This window comes from Falco biarmicus, chromosome 4 (genome assembly GCF_023638135.1).
Source record: "Falco biarmicus isolate bFalBia1 chromosome 4, bFalBia1.pri, whole genome shotgun sequence".
In the NCBI taxonomy this organism is placed as follows: Eukaryota; Metazoa; Chordata; class Aves; order Falconiformes; family Falconidae; genus Falco; species Falco biarmicus.
The window spans coordinates 41,781,013-41,793,931 of record NC_079291.1 but is presented as its reverse complement, the minus strand read 5'-3'; the positions used below and the strand labels follow the sequence as shown (position 1 = coordinate 41,793,931).

The following is a 12,919-nucleotide window of genomic DNA, read 5'->3' as shown; positions in this document are numbered from 1 at the left end:
ACTAATACTGGTTTTGTTCCAACACCTGGTTATATAACACTTTCTACCCTAATGTTCCTGTTGATTTTGTTTTACTTTTTTGAGCAAGCTGCTTAGAATAACTGCAATTCTTCCTAAAAACTTATGTTTAAAACCATCTGGCATATGATAAAACAAAAGAACAAAAGAGTACCTTTTGTATGAAACTGCATATAATCAAAATTCCTAGTGAATGAAAATACTTGATTTCTTTAGAACAATTACTGCTGGAATGTTTTTTACTGACAGATGTAGTTGTCTACATTGGTAGAGAACTATCCTACCTTAGAGAAGAAGGGATAGACCAGATGACCTCCTGAGGGTTTTTTCTGTCCTGCGTGACTCTAAGATAATGCTTTGCTGCTTGAGTTAATGCCTAATTCAGTGGCAAGAGAAAATAAATGCAAAAATGGTAATAAAATATCAGGAGATCGTTAGGGAGATGGAAAAAAATTGGCTGGCCATCCAGCCTGTCTCATGTGTGTAACAATTCTATTATGATGCAAAACCCAAAGAACATTAAGTGCCTCCTAAAACAAACACATATGCATTCCTACATAGAATAACCAATTGATGCCAGTTGCAGCTTGGGGAAAAATGTAATTCTTCTTGTTTTTCTAGGTAAAATATCATGAAGATTTTGAGAAGACAAAGGGAAGAGGCTTTACCCCAGTGGTAGATGATCCTATAACAGAACGGGTGCGGAAAAACACCCAAATTGTGAGTGATGCAGCATATAAAGGTGTACATCCACATATTGTTGAAATGGATAGAAGACCTGGAATAATTGTTGGTAAGTTGCTAAATACCATTGCTATTGAAAACGCTGTGGGGAAGATGAAAGCCTCTGCTTGTGTTCTCAGTTATATCCAAGAAAAAGTACTCACAGATTTCCTTTTCACTCTTTTCTCAGTATGAGTCTTGTGTTGAACTACTGGTTCAATGCCAGCTTCTAGCAAAGTAATAATGGTAATGAATGGGAGATACATTATCATTTGCTCTGTAATTTTTTTAAAAATACAGATAGTCATTGCTATTACTTGAAGTTTGAATTTTGACTCTTCAAGAAAGGCCAGAATATCTGCAATAATCTTCATTTTGCACAGAAAAGAGAAGATTAAAGCTGTGATTCTCCAAAATTTCAATGTTTAAATGTTGCAGACCAGTTTGAGATTTCCCCTTCTGTCAGTCAGCAATTTCTCCAGAGCTGCACATGCTCCATTTACCTCTTTGGAATGTTTTAGAATTTCACACATCTTTCAAAATACCTCAAGCTGTAATTCATCAGTAACTCATTAGATCTCTGCTAAGCCGAACACTAGTGTTCAGAAGCGACATTCTGAAAGATGGTCCAAGATAAGACCAGGTATTCAGGGGGTAGAATATGGACTGGTTTTGTAGGCAGAAAGTAGTGCATTAAGATTGCATTTGGAGTATTCATAATAAACACTCTTTCAAAATCAAAACAGATACCTGAAATCTTTTAAAAGTTATAAAGTCTGCTATGGCAAAGGAAATGGTAACCTGACTTTTTTTGTTCTCCTTTCCTTTTCTTTTCGTGTGTCCTTTTTCTGTTTTTCTGTGCTTGACAACTGTGTAGACCCCAGAGGATTTACATACGGAAAAACATGCTGAGATAGTGCTCTAAAATCCTTCATATGTAGTAATAATAGCAAGGGTTGACTTTAAATCTACCTTTCAAAAATCAGAGAAATGGCAGGTCAAATGGACTAACTGGCGGATCATATAGTCCATCCTCCTGCCTAAACCAAGGTTAACTTTATTTGTATCATTCCTTCTTTGGATGGATGCTTCTTTGGTCTTTTCCTTAAAGTTTCCAAATGAGTCTTCACCACATAAAGAAACATAATTCTTTCCTTTTCTGTAGCCACCTTTTATGTGTCTGCAGCTACAGCCTTATATCAGAAGTGATTTCTCAGTGTTCAGAGAACTCTGCCTGGGGAAGGTACTGGTGCTTTTAAGACCGTGCACGTCTCAGAGGGTCACACATTCTGGATCTAGGGCAACAACTTGACCAGAAAATCCTTGTCTGTAGAGACCCAAGCGCTTGAACTCACTTCCATAGCTAGAAGTGGTGCATCCAGCACTTGAACTCACTTCCATAGCTAGAAGTGGTGCATCCAGAGAGAGAGAAAAGCTCCTGCAAAATTGCAGTTAAATATATACAGTTTTCAATATGCTCCTTAGTGTGTACTTCAAACCTCCTACTCTGTACTGCATTGCACATGTGCTGTAGCCCTATGTAAGATTAGTGTGCAATTCTGTGTTCAATAGCTGGAGGCTTGCTGCACAAACAATTAGGATTAAGAACACCTCTGAGATAAATTCTTGTGCTGAAAGTAACTGAATTATTAGTACTATTTATCACTTTAAAATAATCGATTGTCAAAACACACAGGAATTCTTAACTTCAGATATATACCAAACAGCAAAAATTGTGCAACTATTTAAAGAGGTCATGACAAACCTGTGAGCCTAATACCCAGTGATATTTCAGCTAATGCTTTTTCAGAGTGAACTGCAATTATATCTGCTTGTTTAAAAAGAAACAGTGAGCTACCTGCTCATGGAATGTCCTTGGCAGCCAGAAAAAAAGTCGCAGACTGAAAAAAACAAGTATGACTCTTGAGTTTTTTTCCTAGCTGATAGGTGTTCAGCCACTTAGGAAACATATCTCTGTGCTAGAGTCCATCTGGTTGGTTTTCAAAGTATTATTGGTGAAGCTGTAACAACTTTTTCAAATGCCTGATTGCTAAAATTAATGTCTTTGCTTTGGAAAATAGGTACTAGTTTTAACCATGCTAAAGCATGTTATTTCAGACTACAGAGATGGGTAAAATCAGTACAGATCAATGGCTGCTGCATTGATGCTGCCATGAATCTGTACTTAGTATATTTTTATTTACTAAGGTGTGATCAAACAGGAGAAGTTGGGCATTCACCAGTTCCTCCACTTCTCTCATACTTGTCCGTGCTTTATGTACTTGCATAATTTATTACTTTTAGGACTAGTTTATCATAGGATTACATAAGATACAAAAGATTTTGCATTGGCTTTTATTCATCTTGTCAAGAGGGAGTTAGTACTGTGCCTCACCTTATGGGAGTTGCGGTAGAAAACATGTAATGTACATACATTGGACATACTCTAAAGCTATGGGATTTGTTTTATTAGCTCTGTCTGTTCTTTCCATTGTCTCTAGGCTATTAATAATTTGAAACGTGACATACTTGGGGTCTACACAGTCCCACTTGACTTACTAACCTGTTATTTAGCCTGGTGCCACTCAAACAAGCAAAAGGACCAAGCTGGGAGGACCCATACTCTTCCCACTTCCAAGGCATTGAGTAAATCTTGCAGACAGGTTTGCCCAAGAAGCAAACCACTAGTAAAAAGGTGTGATCTGGTAGATTTGTACTTTACTGATTGTGCTTTACATCACAGTTTTATTTTAAACTTGTTTGGAGAGATTTAATGATTATTACATTTTTAGACATAGCAGGTATCGTAGAATTGTTTAGGTCAGAAAAGACCTTTAAGATCATCAAGTCAGACTGTTAACCTAGCACTGCTAAGTCCACCACTAAACCATGTCCCCAGGCACTGCATCTACATGCCTTTCAAATACCTCCAGGGGCAGTGACTCAGCCACATCCCTGGGTAGCCTGTTACATTGCTTGACAACCCTTTCAGTGAAGAAATGTTTCCTAATGTCCAATCTAAACCTCTCCTAGTGCAACTTAAGGCTGTTTCCTCTTGTCCTGTCACTTGTTACTTGGGAGAAGAGACAAACACCTACATCGCTACAACCTTCTTTCAGATAGTTGCAGAGTGCGATAAGGTCTCCCCTGAGCCTTCTTTTCTCCAGACTAATTAACCACAATTCCCTCAGCAGCTTCTCACAGGACTTGTGTTCTAAACCCTTCACCGTTTTCATTGCCCTTCTCTGGACACACTTCAGCACCTCTATGTCTTTCTTGTAGTGAGGGGCCCAAAACTGAACACGGTATTCAAGGTGCAGTCCCACGCCCAAGTCCTGAGTACAGGGGGACAATCACTCCCTGGTCTGGCTGACCACAGGCTCTCTGACACAAGCCAGGATGCTGTTGGCTTCTTGGCCACCTGGGCACACTGTTGGCTCATGTGCAGTCAACCGTCAACCAGCACCACCAGGGTCTTTCCCACCAGGCACTTCCCAGCCACCCTTCCCCAGCCCGTAGCGCTGCGTGGGGCTGTTGTGTCCCCAGTGCAGGACCCGGCACTTCTCCCTGTTGAACCTCCTACAACTGGCCTCGGCCATGGGCCCGGCCTGCCCAGACCCCCCTGCAGAGCCTCCTGCCCCCCAGCAGATCAACACACCTGCTTATATGAATTGTATATATTGGATTGGTGTGAGGTGATCTCACATTTACACTGTAGATGCTTCTGCATTTGTTTTAAGCCTCCTCTTATACAACACTGGAATTATTTATTAAAAACATGGCTGAATCTGTACTCACTTTTTTGCTGTGATTATAACTTAAACTCAAAGATATAATTAATTATTTTTTATGGATTTTCTTTTAGTATCCTGTTCAGATACATAGATTCAGGAGATATTAATAACTTATCTGTATGAATTCAAGCTGAAGATCTTACAATTACTACTGGTTTTGAATCCACCCACTGAATTCCAAAAATGCTTTTTGATAGTAGGGTAGTGGATCAACAGTAATTCTGTGTCCCAGGAAACGTAGATATTTGAAAGACAAAGGTAAGTTACTAGTTAAGATCACAGAATCACAGAATGGTCTGGGTTGGAAGGGACCTCTGGAGATCATCTAGTCCAGCCCCCTGATAAAGCAGGTTCACCTAGAGCAGGTTACACAGGATCACATCCAGGTGGGTTTTAAATATCTCCAGAGAAGGAGACTCCACAGCCTCTCTGGGCAGCCTGTTCCAGTGCTCTGTCACCCTCAAAGTCAAGAAGTGCTTCCTCACATTCAGATGGAACTCCCTGTGCTGCAGTTTGTGCCTGTTGCCCCTTGTCCTGTCACTGGGCACCACTGAAAAGAGCCTGGCCCTGTCCTCTAGACACCTGCCCTTAAGATACTTGTATGCGTCAGTAGGATCCCCTCTCAGCCTTCTCTTCTGCAGGCTGAAGCGGCCCAGCTCTCTCAGCCTTTCCTCATCAGGGACACGTTCCAGTCCCCTCATCATTTTCATAGCCCTCTGCTGGACCCTCTCCAGCGGTTCCCTGTCCCTCTTGAACTGGGGAGCCCAGAACTGGACTCATGGTCAAGGGGAGGCTTCATTTTGCCCAACTGTAGATGTCTACAATGAAGATTTCTACAGCTGAATTTGTCACCCTAGTCCATTTGTTGTATTAATTAAGAAAGACAGATACTTTTGCTTTTACAATTTATATGAATTGAGCAACTTAGAGAAATGTATTTTGTATAAGATGAGCTATGCCCCTGATTCTCCTTGTTAATCTGACTTGATCTCTGCTGTATGAAAAGAAGGGCCTGTAGTGCCTCTGTCAGCTGTAGAGATGTTTACTGGTAACTGTCAACTATAGGTTTGCATACTGGGCATCTCCATGGAGGAAGGATGCTGTTGGTGAACTGGGGAAATAATCTTGTAGCTCTGATGATTTTGGTTTTGCTAGTGGAAAAGAGCGCTGGTATGTGATACTTAATTTGTTTCCATTTATTTAGCCTTAAGAAAATACAATGGTCATATTTAAAAAAGGAAAACAAAAACTGGGAGAAAAAAATCTCCTTAAAATAACGTCAACACTTAAAATGAATGTACTAAGTTCTTTTAAGCAGGAGATTAATGCTTTCTGATCCTTTCAGGTGAATATCTAGGTATTTTGGTTAATTTCTACATGAAAGAAATTGGTTGTTGATTGTTAAAACTCATTACTTTCATGCTTTTACTTCCTTTGTTGTTTGTCTGTCCTGTAATTTCCCTGTGCTTTGGGAAAAGATCTTAAAGTTTGGCGCACAGATCCTGGCTCCATCTTCGACATTGATCCTCTGGAGGACAATATTCAGTCTAGGAGTCTGCATATGCTTTCTGGTATTGCTTGTATCCTGACTTTTCCCTTATGAAACTTATGAAACTAAGTTGATACAGTAAATTTTCAAGTCCATGTGCCAGCCATATGTTTTATGTTTTCATACATATATATATAAATAAAACTGTAGTATTTTAAAAGTGGTGTTTTATAAGAACTTCAGCTGTAATCACATGTACAGATAAGAAACAGTGAAATCTTATCATAAACAACAGTTATTCACACCACTTACAAGTAGTCACTCAAAAAGCATTGACCTACTTGGTCCTCACTATAAATAGAATTTTAAAATAGTTGGACCTTACTAAAGTTTCAGAGATACAGAAGGTGACCTATTTATGAAGTTGACTTCTTTTCTATGCACATTTTACTTATAGGACATGTGATATTATACCTTGTGCTATTGTTTGCAACTAAAAGGTGTTCCTAATTTAAGGGTGGAAGGAAAAGGAGAGAAAGTAATGTAAGAATAGGCAGCAATATTTTGGCTCTAGAAGTTTTTGGACTGTTGTCCACACCCCCCCCGCCCTACCCTGTCCCCGCCCCCCCCCCCCCCCCCGCAAGTGTTTATTTTGAATGTTTAGTTTTGCACATGTATTTTCTTCGCTACTACTAGTGGAACTTTTAAATATTCTTTTGAATGTCATACAGCAGTATTTCCACATGCACTTGTATGCATGCTGGAATAAAAGAACATTTTGATTTTCCACTGGAAATTTTCATATGCTTCATCTCAATTCCTTATTTTTCCAGTATCTCAATCCTACTTTCCATTTCTGCTATCTTAAAGCAGAGAACAAGCTTAGCTGTATTTGATTTTGAAGCAACCTTTTGAACTGGTGGTGATCAAAATGGATAAAAAATTGTGAACAATTTACTTTAATTTTAATGACATCAGTGTATGCATATCAATGTCAGCAGTGTTGGGGGTTTTGTTGTTGCTTGTCTTTGCACTTCTGTCACCTATTTACTGTGATATTCTTTCTTTCTACCTTTGTAGAAAGAGCAAGCCGTTACAGTAAGCAGTACTTACATTCTACCAGTTTGGGAGATTATAAATCAGATGGCTCTGACACGAACCCTACCTTTTCTTACTGCAGTGAGATAACAAGGCCATCTGATGAAGGAGGTACCCCTTATTCCCACCTTTTTCACTAATGACACTATCACGGTGTGTTGAGACCACACATTCCTGTATTAACTCCACATCCTTGTATAGTCACAAATCATTAGAAACGATGTAAACTATGGTCTGATTGATTAAGGAAGCAAAGCCAAATCTCAAGGTTGCACATTTTCTTGCATGCCATACTGCTTTATCGTGTGTTCCCTTTCACTATTTTGGTAACACTGGCAGTCCGAATGCCTTGCTAACTCCCATTTACGGTGCTTTAAGAGGTTGTTGTGTTTTTGCAAAATGTATATTAATTTGTTTTATTTTTTTTCTCTTGAAAGGCAAAATGTAACTGAAAAAATACACCTCTGAACTGCAAAAAAAAATTACCTTGTGCCTTTCGGTGTGCAAATCAAGCACACAATAGTACTTTAGTGACTGAAGTACTTCACATTAAACTATGCAGGTGCTTGTGACTCCCGGTTTCCATCCTAAAAAAAAAAGTGTATCAACTGGCAACTGTCTCACATATGGAAGTTTTCTTATGCTGTCAGCAGTTTGGGAACCAGGGTTGGTGTTCAGCTGGGAAGCTTATATAGTGTGATATTGTTTAACATGGGTTAATATTAGAATACTTTGATGAACCTCTATTCCCGGGTACAAAACCACATTTTACATCTGTTTGATGCCATAGATTAGAACAAAATTTATGAAATTTTTGAATAAGGGTCTAGTCATCCTAGTAGCATAAATGTGTACTAGACTTGACTGGTGAATTGTAAATATTCAGAAAGATTGCATTCTAAGTATACATTTTAAAAAACCCAGTGATTTCTGCTCAGTTGTGAAAGAAGGTGCATTGAAAAGGTCATCCAAAGGGTTACTATTTTTTTTTTTAAGAAGGTGTGAAAGTATCGCTACTGTTTAGTTGCCTGGCATCCCTGAATTACCCATGCTTTTAGAAGATTTTAAGGCATCTTAATTGTAGATTGTGCCTGTTCATTTGTTATAGTGGCTAGTGTTTAGGGAGTATATGTTCTGTTAGGTCCCACATAATCTTAATCTCTGATTAAGAATGAGTGAGAAGAAAGTGTTCAGACTGAAGAACTTGGAACAAAGAAAGAAGCGCATGTCTTTGACAGAACGTTAATCCCTTATATCATGTCTGTCTGTCTTTATTTGATATTTTAACTATATTCCCAACTCTTTCAATATATGATAGCAATCATGCACATCATGCTGGTCTTTATGTCTCTTCCCGTGATGATGTGAAGTGGGCTTTTCAGTCCAGTGCATATTGTCTCTCCCTGTTATGATCTTTTTTTGGCTGTATTCCGAGCCATTTTAAATTGCTTTGTCAGCTTGATTTGATTGTTAACAGATATTTTTTATTATTTGCCATATTGGGAATAGGAAATGGGCTTTATTTTCCCTGTTGTTTCGGCACTAGCAAACTTGCTTTTTTGTGTCTCTATTTAAATCTGTTGTTGTGGTGATGTGTTGAATAGATTCTTGCCAAGATCAACGTATTTTAGCAAAATATTGTTTCCCCTTTTGACCCAGTTGGCTAGCCAGGGTTTGAGCACTTGCAGACAGTTCCCATTGCAGGGTGAGAAATAAATGCCAGAACTAAGTAATTTAACGTACCTCTTAATGGTTTACAATAAAATGCCATTTCTGGGAACATACTAAGAAAAAAACAGCAGAAGATAACACCTTTGGTCAAAAATACCAACCTTTTTTATGGTGGCATCCCATCCAAAATGTCTTTAGCACATAGCCACAAGGTGAGGTTGCCCTTGACCTTTATACAGTATCCCTTATGGCATACCACAGTAAATGAGAACCAAATCAGTGTTGCTGAAATTTCATGGCTGTTTTTCATGGAGTTTGTACTTTTAGATCTAGCAGTGTTTCTCACTGGCAATTGTTCAATCTGATGGCATGCCAACAGGAAAGACAGTAGAGGACCTGTGACCAATTCTGTAACCTCTAAGAGTCTTTGGCCTTGTCTCATTATCTTTTAGAGATTTCTACATTGTTCAATTACTACTTTATTCTAGATACCTTTACTGATATCCAACCCAAAATTCAAGTCTTCCACTGCCGCTGCTGGTGGAATTGTTCCATAAACACCTGTCCCAGCCCTTACCTGGGTCCCTGGCTTCATACCAAATGTTAAAGGCTTATTCAGATCTAAATAACTCACTTGTCTGGGAAATGTCAGTAACAACATCACAGGGAGGCTACGAATGTTGTTCACTACAATTACTTCTTCCTGTTCGATTCTCTGACTATTATTTTAGATGACGACATTGAGCTGAGCCAAGTATGCCTCACAGGGAGCTTTTCCTGCAGTATCAGTAGATTTCTGCATGTTGTAAGTTTAGGAAACACCTATTCTCCTTTTTAGACTACTGCAGGTAAAACTGGATAGGAAACAATTGTTAATAGTTTCCAGCAAGCTTGCTGGAAGTGATGAACTTTCATTCTGATGCTCTTTTTGAAATTGCTTTTCAGCTTTGTCTGTCTTTTTTGCAGCTTCTCCCTGTTAGTAGTGTTTTTCAAGGTTGACTTTATGTCTTCCTGATATTGAATTTTTTTGCTATACTGGACAGAAGGTTTTGCACTAGAGCTTCTCAGTCTGCCTAAAAGCTTTGTAATTAATTACTGCACTAACAAAGATTTCCTTTTTACCTGCAAGTCATTCTGTAGCACTTCCCAGAAACAGTTGGGTGCCACATTAGTTCTTGCAAAATTCTGAGCTGTTTTTCAAGTAGTTATTTTCAGCTTGGCTAAAGAGGAACAGAAGCTAATGATTTCTCTCTTTCAGTCCTGCTTTTAACACTGGTGTTGCAACTTCTCAGACATGGAGTTACTCATTCATTCTTGGGAAGGTTTTTCAGATTATTTTCATCAAAAAGAGAAGTTGAGATATATGGATATCAGGTTTATTTTTGTTTATAAAGACAGACCAGGCAGTTCCTTCTTCCCACAAGACTGTAGAAAAAAAGGCAACAAGAGATGGGCTTTTTTGCTTTCAATTCAGATCTTTCTAAACAGCATTGTGTCTAACAAATTTCTCAACTGTTTTTCTTTTGGGGGAGTTTCTTTATAAAGTTTTATAAAGAGTTTCTGTCTGTCCTGATTTTCTGTGCAGTCTTACACATTGTTTTTCACTCAGTTCTTTTCACTCTCACTCTCTCCCCTTTCTCCCCTACACGTAAGTTCCCATACTGTTAGTTTGCATTCAGACACTAGGAGAGGATGACCTGGTTCATATGGTTCAACACCTATTCCAGTTTTGCATTATTTTGGACAGTTCTACTTGTATTTCAACCATCTACTCTGTGCAAGAGATTAATTGCTTTTACATGTAACTCCCATTTAATAAGTATAGTTACAGAGTTTTCGGTGTCTTGACAAAAGAAACACAGATATCACCTAACTGGACTTCTTGTATTCAGAGTCTACAGTGTTTCTCAGAAGTTGTGCTAGAGCATGTGTTTCTATAAAGATATCTTCTCCTATTTTAAGGTCTCCATATAAAATTAACCTGCTGTCTTTCTAGTTAGTTCAATAAGTGAAAATGGCATTTAGGTCACATTTGTCATGGCTCAAGACCGTTTTGCTTAGTTCCATTCTTCCCCAGAGGCAAAAGTAAAAATGTTTAAAAGTAGCATGAGTTCACAGTATTGGAGTTTGATTTTTTTTAAGGTTTGTTTTATTTTAGAACACTTTCTAGATATATTCTTCACAGTAGTTCCATCTCCAGAAAACTGAGGCGGGAAAAAGACTTTTTAATACTGGACTGTTAGTATGTGGTACAATGTAAGATACAGGAATGAATTTGTGGTGTATGATCCAGTGCCAATTACAGAAATGAATTGCTCAGAGCTATGCATGTACAAGAACAGACAAAGTGGCAAGATGAGGCAAAGGCTCTAAGTAAAACTTTAAGGTTAATTAATATTTTTCCTCTGGCCCATTGTTTGTGGTACGCAAAAAACCAAAATACTACAACCAGAGGTCATTCTGGTTTAGGATTAAAATGTCAAACAATTTTAAGTTTTTGAGAGTGCAGAAACTTGTCCTTAAGGGAGTCAACCTAGTGTCTACAGGGGTCACTCAGCTACTACTGGAACAAATTCCAGGCTTTGCCATCATAGCAGGGAAGTGACTATACACGTTTATCTACTACTAGAATAGAGTGTCCTGATGCTGACCGGATGATAGCAGATGAGCCATGGCACTGCTACTAGAGCTACTGGTTTTGTCACTTCTGTTTTGCATCGGTCTTTGACTCATTTTGAGGTGAAGAAATCCTCTTAGTGTGTTTGGACAGTGAAGACTCATCTGCACTAAAGAGTATCACTGTTACTGTCATTTCATTGTCACTCATGCTCTCTCTGTTTTTTATTATGCAACAATTTGTGTGCACATTTTGTTTTCATTATACTTTGCTGAAAGTGTTTTCCTTGGGCTTCCTCCTTTAAGTCCTTTTATGCTGCTTTCCTTCAATCCCATTTCAACTGCAGAATGTTTTCATTTCACTTTCTAATATTCTTCCTTCTCTCAGATTTTACTTTAATTATCTTTCAATTTATTGTATTTCTGTGGAGCTTTCTGTTTATCTCTCTCCTGTTTTTCTTTGATTTAACTCAGCAGGATTTTATTTAATATTACCAAGGTTTGCTTTCAGTCTGAAGATTTCTACTTTAAAATGATCTTAATGAACATCCTGCAATAGATTAATTTAACTTTTTTTGTCCCTGATACGCCCTTTTTTTTCTTTTTAGTTGGAACCTTTTAGGTTGGTTTTCTCTCCTTTTACTTTTGACCTTCCCTTTTTTTGTCTTCTATTTCCTCTTAATTTCTAGTTTAACTGGTGTGCATCAGCATGTAGACTTGATGCATATTTTTCCTTACCCTATGTTCATAGTTTTTCAGTGTATTAAAATGCCCCTTTATTCTTATGTCTAATTGTGTATAGGCTGTAGATGGAGAAAAGTCAAAGGTGATTTACAGTTCCTTTCAGTCATGGACATATCGTTACTCTGCTGGGCGAAAACTTGATTTCTTGGTTATTTTCTAAGTCATTATCATATGATCTTAAAAAGTATATAGAAGTCAGTCTGTAGGAGACAGGAATCAGGTTTGCTCTACTCCAGAAAGCTCATGTTATGTAGGAAACCTGAGTAGATATTAGGATAGAATTTTCCCGTGCCTTTTGTTGCATATTAAAAATGAGTGCTAAAATTTCATGTATTTGGTTGGAGCCAGTGTTTTACTGATTGGCTACCTGTTAACTACGCTTGTCTCCTTCAGCCTAAGTTCTTCAGATTCAGTTCACCTGCTGCCAGCAAACAAGCAGTGAGAATTAACATAAAGAGGCCTTGATCTGAGGTTTAAGGTATTTCTTTATTCTGATGGAAAGGGCCTGCTGCTAACACTCAGGGCTGTCACTTTGCCTTTGCCTTGAAAGCTACTTTCTTTTACTCACACTGGCAGTCCAAATACACAAATTTCAACAAACCGTGAAATTCCACTTGTGTCGTGGTAGTCTCTTAGATTTTGTTACCAACCTTAAAAGTAACCTGTAGGTTGCTATGAGGAAATGGAAAATTCATATTAGGTATGTCGTTGACACTACATAAAATTGGTCAGATCCAGAAAAGATTAGTGCAAACAAGCTTTGAGG

General features: G+C 38.3%; 1 protein-coding gene across 2 annotated transcripts in view; it reads left to right on the top strand.

Moving 5' to 3' along the window:
• Positions 1-12,919, top strand: part of NEBL (nebulette) — a 269,698-nt gene that overhangs the window by 233,534 nt on the left and 23,245 nt on the right. Inside the window, exons 22-24 of one of the 2 annotated variants that reach the window (XM_056336350.1) lie at positions 640-811; positions 6,014-6,106; positions 7,105-7,233. In XM_056336350.1, the coding sequence (XP_056192325.1) occupies positions 640-811; positions 6,014-6,106; positions 7,105-7,233 (394 nt within the window). The remainder of the gene's footprint in view (positions 1-639; positions 812-6,013; positions 6,107-7,104; positions 7,234-12,919) is intronic. The other variant, XM_056336349.1, reaches the window with a different exon arrangement.